The sequence below is a fragment of the Cupressus sempervirens genome, chromosome 7 (assembly GCF_028749045.1).
Source record: "Cupressus sempervirens isolate cs-2001-9-10 chromosome 7, ASM2874904v1, whole genome shotgun sequence".
Lineage (NCBI taxonomy): Eukaryota > Viridiplantae > Streptophyta > Pinopsida > Cupressales > Cupressaceae > Cupressus > Cupressus sempervirens.
Genome location: NC_143124.1, coordinates 414,807,553 through 414,829,492, shown reverse-complemented (window position 1 = coordinate 414,829,492; position 21,940 = coordinate 414,807,553). Strand labels below are relative to the sequence as shown.

At 30.1% G+C, this 21,940-nt stretch overlaps 1 protein-coding gene across 1 annotated transcript; it reads right to left on the bottom strand.

Moving 5' to 3' along the window:
* Positions 1-7,990: 7,990 nt before the first annotated feature.
* Positions 7,991-20,829, bottom strand: LOC149547298 ((R)-mandelonitrile lyase-like). The gene is made up of 4 exons (XM_089791578.1): positions 20,491-20,829; positions 19,706-20,356; positions 8,309-9,134; positions 7,991-8,216 (listed from the first exon to the last, which is right to left on the bottom strand). Exons 1-4 carry the CDS (start codon positions 20,579-20,581, stop codon positions 8,165-8,167), a joined length of 1,620 nt encoding a protein of 539 aa, XP_089647704.1. The 5' UTR covers positions 20,582-20,829; the 3' UTR covers positions 7,991-8,164.
* Between the last annotated feature and the right edge of the window lie 1,111 nt (positions 20,830-21,940).

Sequence of the window (21,940 nt, the reverse complement as noted above, 5' to 3'; positions counted from 1 at the left end):
TTGGAAGAATTGAGAAACTAACTAACTAACTGAACTAAATCTAAAGTAACATCTAACACAAACTTATTTTTATATCATAAAGGATAATAATTAAATAAACTAATTTATACTAAATAAACCAACACTAACTATACAACTTTGTAACATACTAATTTAATCACTTACTTAAATTAATACAAAACTCTAAATTAATTAAATTAATATCTAACTACACTTACTTTAAAACTAAATTAATTTACATGACAAATATAAACAACCTTATATGAAAGTAACAATAAACTAAAAACTAATAAAAAAATAAAACTAACATACATAACACAACTAAACTTAACACTAATACTAAAACAAATTAATTAAACAATAAAACTAAAGCAACTAATCTAACCTACCTACTAACTACCCTAGCAACTAACCATCAAACCTACTACCCTACTACTATCTTACCCCCATCCCTAAGTTTCCCTTCCACCTAAGACCCTACAACCCCTACACCTCCTCTCTTCCCCAAGCCACCCTAGGCCTACGCGTTGTCCCACACAGCTGGCCTGTGAGTTGTTTCCCAAGCAAAAAAAAATGCAATCTTTAAAACCAATTCCATGCCAAGCTGTGAGTGCTTAAAAAAAAGAGAAGAAAATTAGGTGAGATGGGATGGGGGGGAATAGGTGACGTCACCCTCCCATCACCATTCACTTGCAAAAACTTTAAAAACTTCCCACCATGTTGAGCGCCCATTAAGGAAAGAAGATGGGATGGGACATGGGGGGGCAGGGTGACATCACCCCCCCCCCCCCCCCTGCAAATTGTTGACTTGCCAAGAAACTTTTTAAAACTAAAACCTTATTAAAATGCATAACAAGACTGACGTGCAAGGGGAAGGATAATGCAATAAAGACAATAAAGTTTTATAGGTAATCTAGGATATTTAGAACATTAGATATTTGTATTATTTATTTTTTTTAAATTATTCATATTCATTTTTATTGATTATTTATTTTGAAATTAAATTTGAAACAAGGAATCAAAAGGGAATATTCTCTATTCTAAAAAACCATTTAATTCTTTCTTCCATGCGAATTCCAGAGAGCATTTTGCTCTTGGGGGAAAATTTTTGAAGCTTTATTTTTCTAAGTATGGATTTTTTTAGCAATGTATATATATATATATATATATATATATATATATTTTGATAGATTTAAAACATAAGTTTAAACATTGTGACACCATAATTATTTGTTCTCTATATAACTTGGATTGCAATAATTCGTTCTTTATCACAAATTTCCTTATAAAGCAAACCTATAAGGACTTGTAATAACCTTAACATAATTATCATTTTGAACATATAAGGAGAATACAAGGGACTTGAAAATTTGCTCAATTAAACCATCATCAAAACTTCTTATTCCTGATGTGCATCCATCTAATGAAATTACGATTAAATCACAAGACAAGCAATTATACTCAATCACCAATTTTATTGGGAAACCTGATTCAAGGGCTCAGCCGGGAAAGAATCAGCAAGAAAACCCGGCTTTGTTGCCAATCCAACAAAGTTTGAAAATACAATTACATAGGATTTCAATCCTGAATTACATCACTTAAATTAAATTTCCTTCTTGACCCTCATCAAGGGTTCCATATCAAATTCTGCAACACATTACTACGAACCAAGGAGGAAACAAATATCTGATCGGGTTACAACCAAGCATAACCAAGAGACAATCAAACAAGCATAATCATACATGGTTTACACAATAAGATTAACAATGAATCAAAACTAGGGGAAGGTGGATTCTTCCAACCAGGAGAAGTCAAGCACAACACCAAACAGATGCCCAATCGGGGCTATATACCAAGAACTTCTGTTCTTCCATTTCAACATACCATCATCATACAAGGTTTGTGCTAACAGGTAGGGGCCCATAACACCCTACCCTTTCTCCCTCTTTTCATCCTGAGAAGAGACTCTACACTGGTTGGAGTCTGACTAAACAGACCTTTCCCAAAATTGGTCACTTCTGCCCTCTCCAAGGGTGAGTAATACCAAAACACCCATACAAGAAAAATCTCAAAATTTCAAGAAAGGAAAACATCCAAAAATAACATGGTTTTCAAAGCTTCCCAGCATACCCACAAACATACAATCATTGAAACAACAACAAGGTAGCATAAGCATGAAACAAGAATAAAATTTAAACAAGGGAGATGAGAAATCCAACCTTCACAAGGAGGTAATGGAAATGAACAAGTTTGAGTAGAGTTTCCCTTTTTTCTTCCTTCAATCTTCAAGAATTCCTCCCTAAATGTAGAGATTGGGTAACCACCTCCACAAGACCAAGAAGGGCCTCTAAATAGGCCTCCAACTCAACCACCAAAAGGGGCAATAACTATTTCCACCCACTAGCAATTCTAGAAACTCCCAACTCCACCTACACTATGGTTAAACCCTAAGTGAAGATGAGGTGAGGTAACTCAAGATAGCCATGGTCAATTTTCGCACAAAAGCAAAAAGAGACTTTTTGAGTGACCTCAAAAGTCAAAAAAAGGGGCATAGGGGTTGGAAAAGACCCCTAACCCATACCCATACCCTTTGGGTATAATAATATCAAGTTTTAAGCCTTAGGAAAGAGGTTTAGAGCCAAATAAAATCTAGGAATAAAATAGGACCAACAACTACTCTAACTTTGCAAATTAAGCGCTAATCCAGATTAGGGATGACTAAACTTGATTAACAATCAAATTAGCAAACTGACACTCATTTAAACCAAGGTCCAAAGGGTACACAACTAACCCTAATCAGCACGCTGAAGAGCATACACAATTCATGAGTGTCAAGCGATATTAACAGAACATAATTATGAGACATTCACATTTACTGAACACGGAAAGATACATTCATACATCTCACAATACAATACTTGAATTACAATAGCAAGGTTTCCAAATTTAGCACATGGAGATTAGTTTTGTTCCTCCGTCAGTTTCCTTGACTAAAATATCTGCACACTCATTGCACACATCAGTAGTCCCAAAAATCACATGTACACATAGACGTATCAATAATTCTCATAAATTGAAACATACATTAATAAGGGTTTCTTCATCCTAGTTAATTCTTAACCATTTAAAAACTCTTAAATAAATGTATCAATCCTACATTTACTGATTTCCTCAGCGTACATATACCTAACACCTTAAATGATGAACATCAAATATCTAGAAGTAACATCACATAGCATGAAATAATATAATATGTTCAAGTATCTGATAATGTCTCGACATCTCGAGTTGTGAGTATCAAAAAGATAAAGTAACAACTAAGGCCATGAGGGGTCAGGGCGAGGCCTCATAGATTAGGTTGACCTAACTATCATTTGTAGATCCTTTAACCAGGTGACATTCTAATGGAATTCTCTAAAGTCCCCTAACAAGGCTCACTCTAAACAGGGTGATTGAAATCCTTTAACCAGGTCACATTTAATAGTGTGCATTGTAACATTTAACAAGGTTGGCCTTTCATAGGGAATCACTTCAGAATAGTGAGAATTGGTAGCATGTTACTAGTGGTTTTTCCCAAATTGAGTTTCCATGTAAAATTCTTATGTCAAAATGTGGGAATGAGTTTGTCATGTTTTATATTTATATTCTTGCAAAGTTATTTTGACCTATGACAACAATATGAAAATGTTCAAGGTATTGGATGATCTAATGGAATCATTTAGGATATGGGTATATGGATATGAATTTTTTGAGTGTTGAAATTTTTTATTTGTACATTTTTACCTTGGATAACTAATGTGCCCCCCTCTTAGTTATTGTAATCATTCCAACACAAAGGTGTTCCTTGAATACTAAACAAGGAAGACCGCCACAAGTTATGCTAGTTAATAGAGAGAAACCATCTCTAAACTCATCTTGAGCCTAGCAAAGTCAAGTCTTGATGTTTTCCAAGGCCTTAAAAATGTTCTTAGCAATGAAGGTTCCCTAGATTTTAACAAGTTGTAGAGTAACTAGAAGGGTTTGAAAACGCATCCCCTTCTAGGCATGCCAATTGACTGGGAATCCTGAAGAAATACAATGTTGTAAGATAATTTTCTAGGCCTTATTACTAGTGAGGGCACAAATGACCCACTTAGCACAAAGGGAAACACCCTACATCTGGGTAGATAGCAGAAGTCCCAAATCACTCTATGAAAGTCATAAGAAAAAAATTATCAAGATTGAGATAGGAGGCATTTGAAGGTTCCTAGTAGGAGGAATAGTAAACATGACTCATAGCCAATACTTTGGAGAAAATATGAAATCTACTAGCAAAGGAAAAAGGATTAGTAATCTAGTATTCTAACTTCTACTCAATCCTGACTAGGAAAATATTCTAGAACTCCATGGGGGGATTGAAAGGAAAAGGGTATGCCAATAAAGGGAAACAAAATTCTATGTTGAATTGATTGCCATAGATACTAATCAAGACATAATGACCCTTGGAGGAAGGACTATGGCCCATATTAAAGAGTTTTGTGCTAATAAATAGACAAGAAAAAGGCCAAACAAAATGTGTCTTGGCACTACAAGGAATTTGAAATTTTTTCCTCCTTCTCAATGATAGTGAGAAAGTAATCATTGGAAAAGTGATTGTTAATCAGTTTCTTATAATAATTTGGGAGAGTAATGCCATGTACCTTACTAATAGAAATTGCATTAGCAAGTAGGCATCTAAACCACTTAGCAACCAACACATAGGAGTAGTTGTGAGTGGATACCCTTGGCGAATAGCTATGAAGATCCCAAGGGCCTAAAATTTCTACCCATTAATGGTGATGCACATGGAGGCATCCCCAAAAGAATTTGAATTGATTGTAACAAGATTGGGCCAAATTCCAATGCCTGCAACATAGCTAGAATGAAAGGTCATTCAATGTGATCATAGGCTTTAGAAAAATCAACTTTTAGGAATAGGGCCTATTGTTTAGACTAACCAGCCCATTCTATACCCTCCCAAACTACAATCATATTATCTAGAATATATGTAGACTTAATGAAGCCAATCTTCTTAGAAAGCACCAGAAGATGTCAAAATTTGAGGGGAGGGCTTTGGCAATAATTTTGTAGGATACATTCAATAAAGTGATGGCCCACCAATTAAAAATATCCTCTGGGTCACTAGATTTAGGTATGAATTTTATATTTAGTTTCTTAAGTATGCTTCCTAATGTTTGAGAATGAAAAGCTTTAAGATAGACATTTTGCAAGTTGGGGCCAATAGCATCCCAAAAGGTCTTATGAAATGGACAAGGGGAGCCATCACACCCAAAAGCTTTATCATCTTCCATAGAAAACACAACTTGTTTAAGATCACCAAGCGTAAGAATTTTCACACAAAAAAATGTGCTACTCAGATGTGCAACCCTATTATGGATAACATAAATGCAAGTTTGTAATGCTTACTCTTGTGTAGTGGAATTTTCCTATGTAGTGAAAACCTAATGATAATGGTGTACAAAATGTTGAAGAATATTAGGAAGCTCACACAAAGTGTGTTGACCTTGCTTGATTCTCTATATTAAAGGGGTGTATGGTCAAAGCTTCCAAAGTGGTATAAATATCTTTAGTGGAAACCTCATAGGATCTACAGTGGTACTTTTCTAGCTATCTATTATAAATGGAAATAAACCTCCTAGTACACATGATAAAATCATTCCTCCAAAGATGTGTGTAGCAATTAGTTTCTATATTTCAAATATGAAATATTTGGGTAGAGGTGGGAGCATGATCCAAAAGAGAGGCGTTGAAAAAAGGTTTTTTCTTAAAAGTATGTGGCTGAGTTATTTCTATATAATGGAAAACTAGATGCAACAACGGTTTGATAAAGTCACATCAAACAAGGGAGTGATAGGTAATTCTCTATCTTCAAAGAAAGAGAAGAATGATTGTACCATGATAATGACATGATATGGCCTTTTAAAAACCCTATCAAAGCTATCTTGAAAACTAGACCAAGTATACAAAACCTCAGAAGGATGGTGTAAGTTAGCATTGGGACTGAAAAGGCCAATTTATTGCCCATGTAATACCAACCTTCTCTTTCACTAGTGGTCCATCAAAAAGAAAATATAAATTTATTTTTGAAGATGGCTTAACCATGTTAAAATCTCCACACAAAATCTAAGTGGCAAGTGGCAGATGATCTATCATCCAATTCCATAGTTGAGAGTGTTCCACTGCATCATTGGGAGCATAAATATTAACCATATCAAAGAAATGATTCTAAAAAGACAACAAAAGCCACACTATTCTTTGGATGGGATCTACTTTGTGTATAAACATGAACTCATGTATAATTATAATTTGTAAAAATAATCTAATGAATCTTTTTAATAAGATTCTTGATTATAATCATTATCGCCACTTTTCATAGCTTACTAAATCATTCATATTCCATATAATCTATGATTGTGCCTAGTTTATAGCTACCTCATTGTACAAAGCTATAAAAATGATTGCTAAAGAGAAGACATGCATGATTTTTTATAGATGTTTATCGAGTATAATTTCAACTAAAAACATGCTTTTTTCTTCCTTATAAAATTTTAAACTTGAAAATTAGGTGGATATCATTTTCCTATCCAAAATAGTTAGGCATATAGATTGGAAAAAATATATCATATTGAGACACAATTTTAGACTAAATTTTCTATGGGAGAAACAAAACTAAAATGTACATTGTGAACAATATTATTTGTAATATTTTCATTAAGCATGAATTTTCTTCAGTGACTTGTATACTTTCAAAGAAAACATAATTAGTTTTGTAAACTTTTCATTAAGAAATTTTCAATTGTCTTTGGCAGGAGCTTAGTTGCCCTGCAACCCTTGTTATGATATGTGTTCATTTTCATTAAAGAAAAATGTTTCTTTTCTATTTTTCTTTATTTAATTTTTGTCTAATATTTAAATCTTCAATATTAGCATTATATTTTGTAGCATTTTTATTTGTTAACGATGTTATTCATGTAATTTGCAATTATTGACAAATTTTAACCATTGTAGAAAATTGACATCTACCATAATACATCTAATGAATTTAGAACGTCAATATGTTTTTCTCCATATTATGGTTGAAAGATTACAAAAAATTATTTACAACCTATCAAGTATTAATAATCTATATTGATATTACTAAAGATGACGTATATATCTAGATCGATTCCATGCATGGACCAAGAATCATAATCAATGTGCATATGTGTCTCGTTATGGGTCTAAATATCATATGTATTATTACTCTACACTAATAAAGATAGATATATAATATTAAAGAAATGACGTATACCATATTCACATTGCCACCATTAGGATTTAACATATTCCTATATAATCAAATCGATCACTACACCACCTACTCAATGCATAATAAGATTCAAGCTATTCTAAAATTCATCAATTAACATATATAACTTGCATTTTAATTATAAAATCTTACAATACTTTACATAAATATCTATTATATGAAGTTTAATCATATAATGAAGCAATAAGGGAATTAGAATAGTAACTTTCATAAAAACATTAAAGCTAAAAAAATATGTAAGATTAGTTCTAGATGTAAAAAATATAACATATTTAGTAAAACTAAAATAGAAATTCAACAAGAAAACAATACATCAAGTTATAGCAGAAAAAAAACATACAAATATTTCAATTGTGCATCTGTAAAAGATAAATTTAAAAAAATCATTTTTTCAATATGATTAAAAGTTACATTATAATATTATTTTTCAAACTATGAATAAGAAAAAATAGCAATCATAGTATTTATGTTCCAAAAAAATTCACCTTCATCATAAAAAAGAATAGCCATTGTTTCCTCTTATTTTGTATCAAATCTAAGAGTGTCACAAATCGCTATTATAATATTTTATGCTATAAATTATATTATTTTCTTTCAATTTCTTTGAAAGATCTATAATTTTATCTTTTTCTAAAGATGGTCTTGAAATAATTTCTTCATTTTTCTTTCATTCTATAAGTTTTAAAATCACTATAATAACTAAATTGATATTATATGAAAAAAAAAAAGTATAACTTGTCTCATTCCATTTGATAATTGTTAAAATAAAACTATAGAAGTCTGCAATATTTTAATTTGGTGAGATTTTAAAATAATCTAATATTCACAGATGCTCATTCGCTCTTGAAGTATGCGAACTCCTGTATACCTGTAAATATATCACATTGAATTTTGTTTTAGTATTATCTTTTATTATTGAAAGAAAATATGTATAATATAAAATATGAAAGAAACATATACCTTCCAAGCATCATAGTAGTGGCTTGTGGATTGGTCCCAGGGCTATCCTTAAAAATTGAATTGTCCACAACCCTTAGATTATCAAGACCTTTCACGTGAAATGTTTTGTCAATCACATAATCAAGTTCACACCCTCCATGGTAGTGCCAAAATGTCATTGCAGTATCTTTGCAATATTTTTCCAAAGCATCATCTTGTAATTCATTTTTTGGTAATTTTGACCCTATGAAATGAAGTATTTTTGAGTTTCCATTACCACTAAATGTAAACTCTTGAATAGAATTTGTCATGGTAAGATTTGAGAGTGCATTTATTGCAAGAATACACTTTTGCAAATCAAAAGGATGAGAAAAGTGGTTATATTTTACGTAAGGGTTATCTTGGGGATTTTTACTTCTTAATCGAAGTTCTCCTCTTGATATTGGAAAAGCCACCTTACTAAAAATGCCTCCTATATATTGATTTTCAATGTTATTTTTTGGTTGGAAAAGGCTAATTGCCTCAATGATAACTTGGGAATTGTCTATTATAGCCACTACTTGTGCTTGTTCAAATCCAAGTGGTTCAGGAGACTCTAGAATAATGGTTGTGCGTGGTGGATCTTGAATCCTTTTTCCTACTGAATTTAGGTCTAATAATACACTAATATTTAATTCATTAAGTTGTTCTGAGGGTCCAATTCCACTTAATAAGAGAAGTTGGGGGCTACCTAAGCTTCCTGCACACAAAACTACATCACTCCATTGGGATAATTGATTTACAAATACTTGATATAAGAGATCATCAGTGCTAGTTATAACCTCAACACCATTAGCCTTCAACATTCCTGCAATATAATTTTTATACAAAATGCAATTAAAACTAAAACTATAATATTCTTATACTATGCATTTCATTTAACTATAAAAACTATAAATATAGATTATAAGAAAAATATATAAACATCAAAAGTATATTTTGTAAATTATTTTAGCACTGATATTTTCACTAGTTTAGTGTATATAAGATGTAATAAAATAGAACATATCAATAAAAACAAATTTTTAATCCATGAGAATTAAATTGATTTATCTATACTATTATTGTTCATCACTATATAACGATATAAAATTACAATAAACCAAAGAAAGCACTTCTAACAAATTTTAAATGAAATTAAAATATAACAATTTTGAACTATAAACATATATTTACACCAATAGGCACTCTACAATGTTAACAAGGAGTAACAAGTCATGACTATGTGCATGTAAGAATCTATATTATCCTAAGTTTAATAGTTATTTATGTGTTAAATGATTAATATTATCCAGAAATATAATAGTAAATATGTTATATAGATTTACTCCTTAATAAATAATTTTTATTTTAATAAAATTGCATTGGAAATGAATATTATGCATAAGTAAAATAGTCAGAATTATATACTGAATTTGGGGATAACTTTTTATGTCAGATAATATTTCTTTAACAAATGTATTAAGGATCTAAAAATTATAACACATGTCCTAGATAAAACATGAAAAATCTTAATTCAAATTTTAATCTCACTCAATTGTTTTTAATATATGTTTAAATGTCTTTAATATTTTAATGTTAATTGATTGTTAGTGGATGGTTAGGTGTCTAATATGTGTGAAATGCCTTTTGGTTGTTAGTGTTAAAAGGTTTGCACCTTAGTTTCACTATTTTTATTATCAAAAGTATGGTTAGCAATAAATATATGATGAAATTGTTAGAATACTTAAGAGCCACTTATATTCTCCTAAAAGTGAATTACATGATTTTACATCTTATAAATTATGTTAAATTTATTTTACTTTCTCCAAAGAAATTTTCTTTGTCTTCTTCATGTATATATGCACATTATTTTGTTTAGAACTTTTCTATTTAACGTAAAGAAGGTTTTTAGGAGGGTTCAAAATATTTTACAATTTATTTTATAGTAACATTAGATTTTAGTGATCTATTATTAGACCATCAATGTAAAGTTATCAAACATATTAAAAAAATGCAGGAAATAGATAGAGAAAGGGGTATTTTTCAAGATTCTTCAAAATGCATAAACCATCAAGTCTTTTAGAACACCTTAATAATTTGAGTATGATCTTGAGGGTTAGAATGGCTATATTTCTTTCTAGAAGAACCTTTCTTTTAGGAAGTAAAATTACTTCCATTTTGACTATCCTCTAAAATATTTGCATTATACTTCATATCATTGTTGCTATCAAAAGTGTCTCCTTCACTATTAGAGCCTTTTTTACATGTTGATATTGTAAGGTTATTGAATTTATTATTGATAACCTTGATCCCTCGAAAACTATCTAGCACAGAAGAGTGGCACACTATAACTACAAAATCCAGTTCCATGTGCATAACAAGAATAGTATTGTACAATTTGTTAACACTATCTTCATATTTTTAGGAATTCGGTGATATCTCTTAATTATTCTCAAATATAAATAACATCTTATGGTTATACTTCTTACTCTTCTTTAGTCTATCCCTGACTACTACATTATCCAAGTTCACCTAGTGAAGTCCTCTATTTTTTCATTAATAATGTTAATTTTAGAAACCAATGAGATATTCTTAGCTACTTTGATCCACCATCCTTGGACAACACAATAATATCTTATATTTTTTCCTCGTTATACCATAAAAAATCCTCCTCCTCATTATTACAATGGTTATCATGTGTTCTTCAAAAAATGCTTAATCTTCTTGAGCATGTTGAAAATAAAAGTTAGCTTTGAAAACTTATCTTTATCTATTTTAACTTCCTCCTCATCATCTTCTTCAACCCCAACCTTCCCCATATCCTCTTCCTCAAGATAATATTTTCCTCCCCTTTGACTTCAAAATTCTCCTTATATCTACTTTTATCAAGAACATGAGGGGTTTGTCCTCTTTTTAGCTAGAGAATCTACCTCATGCCAAGTGAAGCATCTATTAGACCACTCCTAATAAGGCCTCTTTGTGGTGGGTTTCATGGGAAAGAACAGATCATCATCATCAAAAAATAAATTAATATTCATTTACAAATGATTTATCCTTGGAGTCTATAGGCATATTAGTATAATGGGCATTAATGAAATATAATTGAATTTATTGCCAAAAATAAAAATAAAAATAAAATATTTTAGGGTTATCTAGGAGAGATGTGGCTTTAGCACATTTCATAATAAGTATAATTAAGTTATCATGAATTATAGGCATATTTATAGTTTATTCTATTCCTTGATTCAACAAGTAGAATAAAAAGAAATATTTTGTTATGATAGTATTAGTTCAAAAGAATGAAATGGTAGTTAAAAGTACTAGTATTTAATGCTTAAATATAAAATACCTCATAACCATTTTGAAAGCCTTTGTTTAACAAGATTTCATGGTTTTTTTTTTCCTTCAAGATTTGTATGCTCACTTTTTTAAAAAAATTAAAAATTATTAATCGTAGAAGCTAAGGCTTCACATAAGACTTTCTTGTCCTTAGTAGAAAGTCTTATGATTTGGGTTATTAGTTCTTAGTTAACATCTCATCCATGTGAGTTACATAGACATTCTTGTCTTTCTATGCATCCAAAAACACTCTAGTAATTTTATTTTAAATGCCCCAAAGACTTTAAAAATATTGAATCTCTCTTACATTTATCGCATGTGGATGTCTTACAACTTCTATCACTAGAGGTCTTGTTCAAAATAATGAATAGGATAAGCTCAAAATTATTGAGAATGGAAATATCATAAATGATTCTTTACTCGGGTAAAAGCACAGATCTGTGTCACCGTTTGTGATACAAAAACCTATTTTGGTCAAATCTCATTTCTCTATCAAAACTTTTTTTTTTTTTTTCAAAAACTAAAAATATTCCTTTATAGATCTCAGATTTAATATAATCATTATGTAAATTTTTGAGTATTTTGATTAGTTATAATATGTTATAATATCAAAATATTATAAGTCAATATTTCAACATTTCAGAAGATGCTACCTCAAAAAAGGAAAAATAAATAGTAAATCATATCAAAAAAATAAAAAAATTATATTTATCACTAGAGGAGAGAATCCTCTTCACGAATATGTAATTTTTTTTCAAAAAGGTATAGATTTGATAGGGAAGTTTTGACGGGAGGAAAAGACTATTGGATTCTGACAAGGTTGAACTTGAGTACTTATAACAAAGAAAATATACATCAAAAATAATTATTTCTATTTTTGTTCACTAGATATACATGTCATCTATAAAATATTTTCAAATTAGAATTAAAAAAGATGATTTGCACATACTTGTATGATGGGAACTACATCATATATTTTTTACTGTTAAAAAAGGGACTTCCAAATAAAATAAAATGAATAAATTCTTACTCAAAAAAATTATAAAAATTATAGGCATAAAATTCATACAATTCTACACATTTCATCAGTTTACATCATCTTCATATTTTAAACACAAATACCATTTTTTTTGTCATTAATGTTGAACTGTCACATTTTGATATCACGTTTCTTTATAAAAGGTGACACAGGTTTTTGCTTTTACCCACTCATTTTACATGTATCAATATCCACTTCTATGACCTCCTAAAATGAGCAAATTTCACAACTAGAAGCTTTACAGAGGGCTTTAGAAAGGAATGCAAGGGGACTTAAAAAGTTTCATTAAATTCCTTAGGATTATATGCATATTTTACACACATAGAACCATCAGAGACATGTCTTCCTCTCTCTATCTTCTTATGGGGTGAACTCCTACATATATGGGTTCATCTCATCAACAAGGAAATATCACTTTGTGAATTGGATATTATCATATCCAAACTCCAATGATTATGCAAGGTAAAGTCATCCACTATAACTGGGGGGGGGGGGGAGGGGGTAGGGAGGGGAGGGTTGGTGAATTAGTTATACAACTACTATAATAATTATCAACCTTATTAATCCTTAACCATATGAGCAATATAATCAATAACCATAACAAGATAAGCATACACAATAACAACATATATGTTAACTAGGGAAACCATTGATGAGAGCGAGAACTCCAGTGGGGATGGTACCCAAAAAATGATGTACTAATATATATATTCCTTGTAATAGGATGGACCTTGTTAGGAGCCAATAAAAGAATTCAATATATATAGTCGACTTTGTATCTCTATTAGGAGTTATAGAAGGTAGATGGACCCACTATCGAAATAGCTTTAGGAGCAAGATTAGTGAACTCATTGTCTAACTGATCAATCTATTACTCCTTGTAGAATAATAGAAATGAACTTTACTTGTACTTCCTATTCCTTTGTCCTGTCAACCAAATTTCTCTTCCTTCTAATCTCAGTACCAGATTACAAATTTCACATTCAATAATCCCTTGGATCACTAGATCGAATTTACCAAACACTCTACTCTTGTTCGTACAATTTTCTTGCATGATACACTTCCAACAAAGGAAAATATTATTCCTTTGTACCATTTCTTCCAAACGATTCCTTAAGTTGGCCTTGAGGCTTTCCTAATTAATTATAATACGGCCACATTAAGATAATTGATAATATTACAATTACACAACAATGTCAGCTCATAGTCTTTACAATTTTTCACATGTGTGATTCCAATACTTGTGCACTCACTAACATCATCATTAGACACTATTTTATCACTATTTAACTTCACATATCACAATTCTATCTTAGTAAAGACATACAAATCAAACATTACAAAATACTTATCAGGTACTATGTTTGCATACTACTCTTTGGAAATCAAGCATATCTTCTTCATATCTTTGATTATTTGTATCTGCACTTAACCGCATCATAAGGAAAAAAGGTCGAACATATCCTTAACTGTGCTTGAACCAACCACAAATTCTTTATTTGTACAATGTCATTATATATCTTCCACTCTCTCAATCTTCATAGTAATTATGCTATGTTGACATCATTGACAAACATAGTCATGAATACAACATATCAATCATGCTAACAAACCCCACATACTCAGGAAATTATTAAGATACTCCCCCAAAGTTATACCATCAACATTCATGCAAACAATTATTTTAGACAAGGTTTCTAATACTCGTGATTAAATTAAGAATAGAGATCTCAAATCTCCCTTCAATTCAAAAAATTGGATGTAGAAATTAAACTAAGTTTAACATTTATAGCCAATTGGATAGCCATAATAAAACTAGACCACAAAACATAACTTTTGTCTTGTAGAATCAAAGAGAAAAATGTGAAATAATATGAAACTAGTTCCTGAGAAGCCAAAAGCCAATAACCTTTGTGAATTTTAGAACTCTATACCCTAGCCCTCATTTGTGAATTCCAAAATTGGAGGTTTTCCTCTAATGAAATTTTTATGTGGATAAAATCTAAATATTGTGGGGCTAAATGAAAATTTCAATATTCATACTAGTAATGATTTTTAGCCGATAGCTTATTTGTGGGAGCTTTGCTCCTAGAGTTTAAATTTCAACTGGAAATTTTGTTAGCACTTGTCACCTTTTTTAATTTTTAATTTGTTTTTCCATTCATACAATTTCTAATTACAATATCTTTAAGAAATACTAAACTCAAATTTTATCCTCCACTAATAAAAATTTTCTTTCCTTATTGATCACCACAGCTACAACTTTCAATTTTTTGTTTAATACTTTTCATTGGGTAGTTGCATTAAATTTAAATAGGTTTTTCTGCTTAATGAAAACCTATATTCTTTGTAATTTTGGGTTTTTAATCAACGAAAAAGATATTATTTTTCATTGTCTTGTTTAACATAAATGAATGCAAAATGTGCAAAATTGCGTAAAAAAGTAGAAATTTCTAAAAATGTTTCAATATTATTTATTTGTTTATTTAATTTATTGTAATATTTAATCCTAAAATTAAAATTTCAAATAACACTTTGATTATAATTATTTTAATTTATAAATATTAGATTTAATTTTAATTAATTATTTTAATAACCATGATTTCTAATTATAAAATAAATATTATTATTACAAATTCAAAAAACACAATAAATTTTTTGAATTATGAGTGTCTTTATATTTTTTTAAATAATATTAAATTTTATAGTGATTATTAAATTATTTTCTTTCTTCAAATATTTGGTGTAATTTAATTACTTAAATCTATTTTTTAAATCTCATAATAAGATCACTTTTCAAAATGTAGTTTCAATTTTGTTTTCAAAATTAACTAAGATTTTATACTGCTCATTAAATTCATGATAATAGGTGCTCATGTAATTAATTTGATTATGTATATGTGCTTAAATATTAGATCTAGAATTTGGTTGTAAAATATGTCTCATATTCTTTAATTCTTGAATGTTCATCTTATTAGAAAGAATTCCCAGGTGACATTGTTATATCCACTTTGATGTGTTTCTATCTTTTTATTCATTCACATTTCTTAAAAGCTATAAAGCTTTCTTGATTTTGGCTCAAACCACTTTGTTGTTTTTAGAATATTTGAGATACCAAAGACAAATAAAATATGCCTACTTGTAGTATATCTAAATGAAATATCAATACAATTTTGACTACCTTAGCTATGATTTGATGTTTATTCAAATGTTATTAAAATAAAAAACTAAGATTATTTTTAAATGTGACATCTTAGGCTTTAAGTCAAAACAATTTTCATTGTACATTGATGACTTATGGTCAAATTTGATGAAAGGCTCAATTTGAGATGATTGAAAATAGACTTCAAATTAATTAGATATAATTGATGGAATGTTCTATCAAATAGATACACTCACATTTCAAATTAATGTGAAAATAAGAAAATGGATATGAAGTATTTGTTCAATATAATAATCTTATACATGAGTGGAAATAGATCAAATTATCTTATTTTAGGACAAGACCAAAATATATATTAGAAAATAAAAAGAATATAATGTACATTTTCTCTCTCTATAGAAAACTAATATGCATATAAAATTGTTAAATTAAAAAAAATGAATTCATTTTATTCCAAACCATAATATAGGAGTGTTTCTTATATATATTAAAATATAAGATACACGGCAATTTTAAGTGATGTTTATCGAAATCAGCATTGAATATTTTTATAGAAATGTTAAACTATTGTTATGTTATGAATGAACAATCCTTTTGGCCAACTTGTTGTATGCCCAAAAGCATGTGGCTGCTAGTTGAAATGTTATTTTTAAGAATCATTACTTCACGCACAAAACTATTACTCCCTACATAAATTATTAGTCCCTACATCTATGTCAAGCAATGATGTTTTCACCTTCTTACTCCAAGTTAATGTGTGCTTCCACAGTTGTTTATTTCTTTAAAACAGCTTTATTTAAATGATTGTTCATATCAAAATTTTGATTAAATGGAATTTTCTAATATCTTAATCTGTTCTAGTAGTCTTTCTAATTTTATATTTCTAGAAAATATCTATACATATGGGAGCATGGCAGTTTGTAGGTCAATAGACATGACATTTAATAGAGGATTCACATGGTTTCATGTATGTAAATTTATTGTATTAAAACACGCATTCCCCTCATTCATTCACAACAATCTACTCTTTTTTCTCATCATCTTCCCCTACTAACAATTATAAGAATTAGAAACCTACTCATAACAAGATCTATGGAATATTTCACAAAATAACTAAGAGATGACAGAAAATGCAGGTCCCTACTTCATTCTATTTAAACAACTTGAAGTTCCTTGCCAATTTTAGCAAAGAGAAGTGATAGGATTCCAAAACAATGAAAAGGGGGATCTTATGTTCTATAAAATTTCTACCAAGAAATCTTTGTTATGTTCATCAGCTAAAAGGGGATAAAACATAGAATTAAACAACATAGACTTAAAATTGTTTAGACTCTTTTTTGAAGGGATCTTTCTTAAAAATAGGGTGGGTGGTTGGTTAGTCTATAGGAATATTAAAGGTGAGCAATCTTATGATTTTTTTTTAGTTTTTTTTAAGTTTAGAATTATAGCAGCTAAATTTAAGGAAGCTAATGGTCCCATTAATATCACTTGTAGAATTTAATTTTATGATGTCATTATTTTAGTACTATCATAATTAAATCTTTAAAATAATTAATAAATTGTTGACATGAGGCAAAAAAAAACTCTTAAGTTGGTGTAGTTGAATCCTGCTCCTCCTCATTTTCATCCATTCTAAGAATGGATTTTAATTAAACCTCTAACCCCTACCCCTTCCCTAAAACAAATTTTATCACAGAGCCATTTGGTCTACAAAATAGAGCTCAATCCCCTCCCATCGGACCCTTGCCTTAGAGTGCTTAATTTGATTCAACAATTCCATGGAAGTCACTACTATCATATCTCCAATAGGTGTAATGTGCCCTAAGTTAGTAGGGCCTTCTTATCTCCATGAAAATATGTGATTAGATTATATCAAGAATGTCTATAGGAAGTTGATAGAATTGAATTGTGAGTCTTCCTAAGTTCGACAAGAAATTTTATTAAAGAAAAATATGCCTATGGAATTGTCTTATCCTAGGCTGAAGAATTTGTATGATAGTCATCTTGCAGTGGGGTTTGTCTCTAGTAATTTTTGGAATAATTTTGTTTTGAAAATTTTCATGATTTTAGCTCAAAAGTCCATTTAGATGGCACTAATAAAATGGTTTATTACTTGAGATCTAGCATAGAATATACAATCAAGTCCAACTAATTTTTTTAATAATTTTTTATTTATAAGAATATAGAAAGTAATTCTTTTTATTGGTTTTTTTTACACTTGATATCACTTTCAAATAGATTTATAAAAACTCAAGTCTCCTATAGTATATTTAACACCCAAAATCTTAATCAAATAGATTTAAAATCTCTCTCTCTCTCTCTCTCTCTCTCTCTCTCTCTCTCTCTCTCTCTCTCTCTCTCTCTCTCTCTCTCGCTCTCGGACAAGGAGAGAACCACATTAGATGCTAGATTTTATAACTGAGTGAAAATTCATTCAATCAAATATATCTATGGTTGTTTATTTGGGTGGCTTTAACATCACTTACTAATAGGAGGTCTTCATGTCACTTCTAAGCTTAATTTGGCCAATAGCCACTACTCCATATTTTAAGGGATATTTTATGGAGTAGGTGTTTCCATGAAATTACATTTTTTGCTTGTAATTTTTAGACATACTTTTGGAGGGAGAATATTGGAGGGAAGAAAAAATAATGGAGACATTTGGCACTTTATTCACTATGTAGTTGATGCTTACCTCATCCCCTCCATTTTTGAACAACTTAGTTTCAATAGTTAAGCAACAGTTGCATCATGAAAATAGGAGGTTCTGAATTATCATTTTGTGCAAAATAAAAATTATATGGGGACACTTTTATGCCTATTTGTAGGCACAAAATAGGATTAAGAAGCCACATGGGAAGAAGTGTTAAATAGTCAAAATTGACTAATTTTTCCCTAGCCGAATTTGATCCTTAGTGTATGAGGTTTAAGGTTTGTCATTTATTTGCATTATGCTATCTATGTATGCATGTATATTTATTTATACATATACATATACATATCTATGTGTTTGTTTATGTTTATTTGTATATTGATAATATTGAAACTATAGAAGAAATAAAATCAGCTAAATACAATTTGTTTTGTTATATTCTAAAATATAACACTAAATATCAAAATCTATAGCTTATACCATGAAACAATTAATAATTAGAAAAATTTGAATTTAACATTTCATGATATTTGAATTGGATATTCTATAATGAATTTAAATGATCATTACATAGAACAAATTCTAAAATCTCTTCAGTAATTTAAAAAAAAAGCAAAGTTCAATGTTTAAAGGAATTAATCATCAATCATTAATTGAAAAAGTCACTCCCTTCAAATTAGTTCTTTGTAAGGCTAAAGTATATCATTGTAGGTATAGTTTAGAATATAGGTTTTTCACTTGTAGACTAGGCTTTAATAGCCAACCAAAGTGTGGCTTGGACATAATTCATTTGTTTTCAAGGTAGCAAAAGGAAGAAACTATGAAAGAAGCTTATACAAGAAATTAATTATAGCCTTTAATATATATTTTTCTTTTACAATAAGAAAAGCAATTGCCTCACTAAAAACTTATTAGCTTTAAGGAAGAATAATGATTATAATTTAATGTTTAAAACTTGACGAAGATTTGTAAACATTTGGTTAGATACGTACAATTAAAAGGGAAGAAATTATGAAGAAAGCTTAAGCTAGGAAAAGATTGTAGTTTTCATATAGATTTTAGGATTCCTATGAGAGAAGGAATAGGTCTAGACAAAGTAGGCAAATAAAGATACAATAGTTTTACCAGATAAATATTTAGGAAAACTGGAATCCAAACGAATACTGGAACTAGAAAAGCATAAAAATGAAGCTGCAAGCTTACCTGATGAGGAATCGAAGAGGATTCTTGTGGCTGTAGCATTCAGAAGTACCACAATATTATCTGGATTTGCATACTGCAGAAGATCTGCAGCTGTGTGCCTCCTCCCATTATTGTCAATTGTTGAAGCACTAATCTTTGTCCCTTCCAAATGATCCACAGTATACCCATTATCAGGAACAACACCAGCTTCCAAAAATGCATCCTTGACTGCAGAATTCCAGCGGAAAAGCTTGTCTGGTTTGAAGGCATTCATCTTCTCCACCCATTCATAAGATTCATTCACAAGTTTCTCATCCCACTCCATCTCTCTAATGAAATCCAAGCTTGCCCTGCTGTAAAATCCGGCATTAATGGCGGTTCCGCCTCCAAGAACTCTTCCCCTCACCAACTGCACACCATCTTCTGAGACAAACCCTTGCATCACATAAGGGAAATCTTTGGGATCCCCAAGAACATTGAAAAGCCCTTTAATATCCATCGTATCAGGATTTCCATAGGGAGAATCTCCCCTTTCCAATAGCAAAACAGAGTAATGCTGTGAGAGAGTTGCAGCCAGGGGACACCCTGCTGTTCCTCCACCAACAACAATGTAATCATATGTTCTTGCAGCCGCCTTTGCAGCATCAAATGTCATAAAAGGATATGGGTATTCTGCAAACACCAAACACAAAAGAAAATCCTCGTTAATGTAATGCACCGAAGATAAAAGATTGAAATTTTTATATGAATCCCACTCATTAAACACAGAGATATGAAACCAGATATACTGAAATACTCAAACTCACCCAATTTATGCTCTGCCATTACTGAACAGTGGAGGCGGTGATGATTTGTGAAGAACAGAAGGCATGCAATGAGAAAGAAAAGAATCTCCATGTTTCGTCTACTCGATCTAATTCCTCGAATACACTTATAATTCAGATCGATCTAATTTCTCTTTAAATGGCTTATTTTTTCTGTTTACATGATCGCCGGCTCTGCATATTGCCGACCAAAGTGAGAATTTGGTGGCAGTTTCTGCGACTGCTCCATTTTTACACAAATATCGATCACTATGGACAAGCGATAGTGGCCAGGCTTTGTAATTACCAAAAATATGATACATTTATAACTTTGATAGGCTTAACGCTCGGCGATGCCCGAATTATTGAGGGTTAGTCGATTAACCGGCATCGTAAGCAGTGATGAATTCATTGACTTATCCTGTGGCTCCCTTCATATCATACAAATTAAATAATTAAGAATTCAAATATAAAATCCATTCATGAATAACTACAATTCAGTTAGTTAGATCATGTGACTAATGAATTAAAATATAGATATAGGATTTGATGTTTTGTTTTACTCAGGTATATAATATTATTCCTGGTCCGGTGGAGGTCATATCTTACAGGAGGGTTGTCCAGCAGACCCGTGAAGTCTTGGAGCAATCTAGTGTTAGTCAGAACTATTAATGTATATTTTTGAAAATAAAATTCAATTTGATGATATCTATTCAAGATTGAAAAATACATAGATTCATTGATGTCTGTCTTGACTTATATTTCTTTTATGTTTGATAGTGAACTATAATTCAATTCATATGACTTTGAATAAAATAAAGATATATTTAGTCAAATAATTAGCCTTCGATTAATACGAATAACTCCAAGTTAGATCACATGAGTACTGAATTGTATATATATAAGGGATTCAATGTTTGGATTTTCTAGACATTTTTTATTTCTTTATAGTTAAACAAAATCATACCTCTCCATAATATGGACAGGCTGTTGACTAATATAATTTTTTTGTTTAATTTTAAACAAAAGTTGAATTGATGTTATCTATTTTTTATTAATAATATATATAGATTCTTTAAATAGATAAACTTATTATTATTTAGGTCTATTTTCAAGTTCAAATATGATTTAAATAACTAGTTATTATTATGTCTTTATACCTATACTCTTTTCACCTATCTCAAAAGTATTTAATACCTAAGAGCACTTACCTCTTATCATCAAGCTCTAACCTCCACTTTAGCAATTCCAACAATAAAATATATTTTTACTTGTAATTAAAAACATACACACATGAAGGTGGAAACACATGTACATATATTTGATTAATTTTCTGAACTTTTCTCCTTTCTTATTAAACTGAAATGTAATTGATGTGGCACAAGAATGATCTCTGTTGTATACTTATGTGTTTTGTATAGTTTACAATAGTTACATAAAACTTATTGAAGTG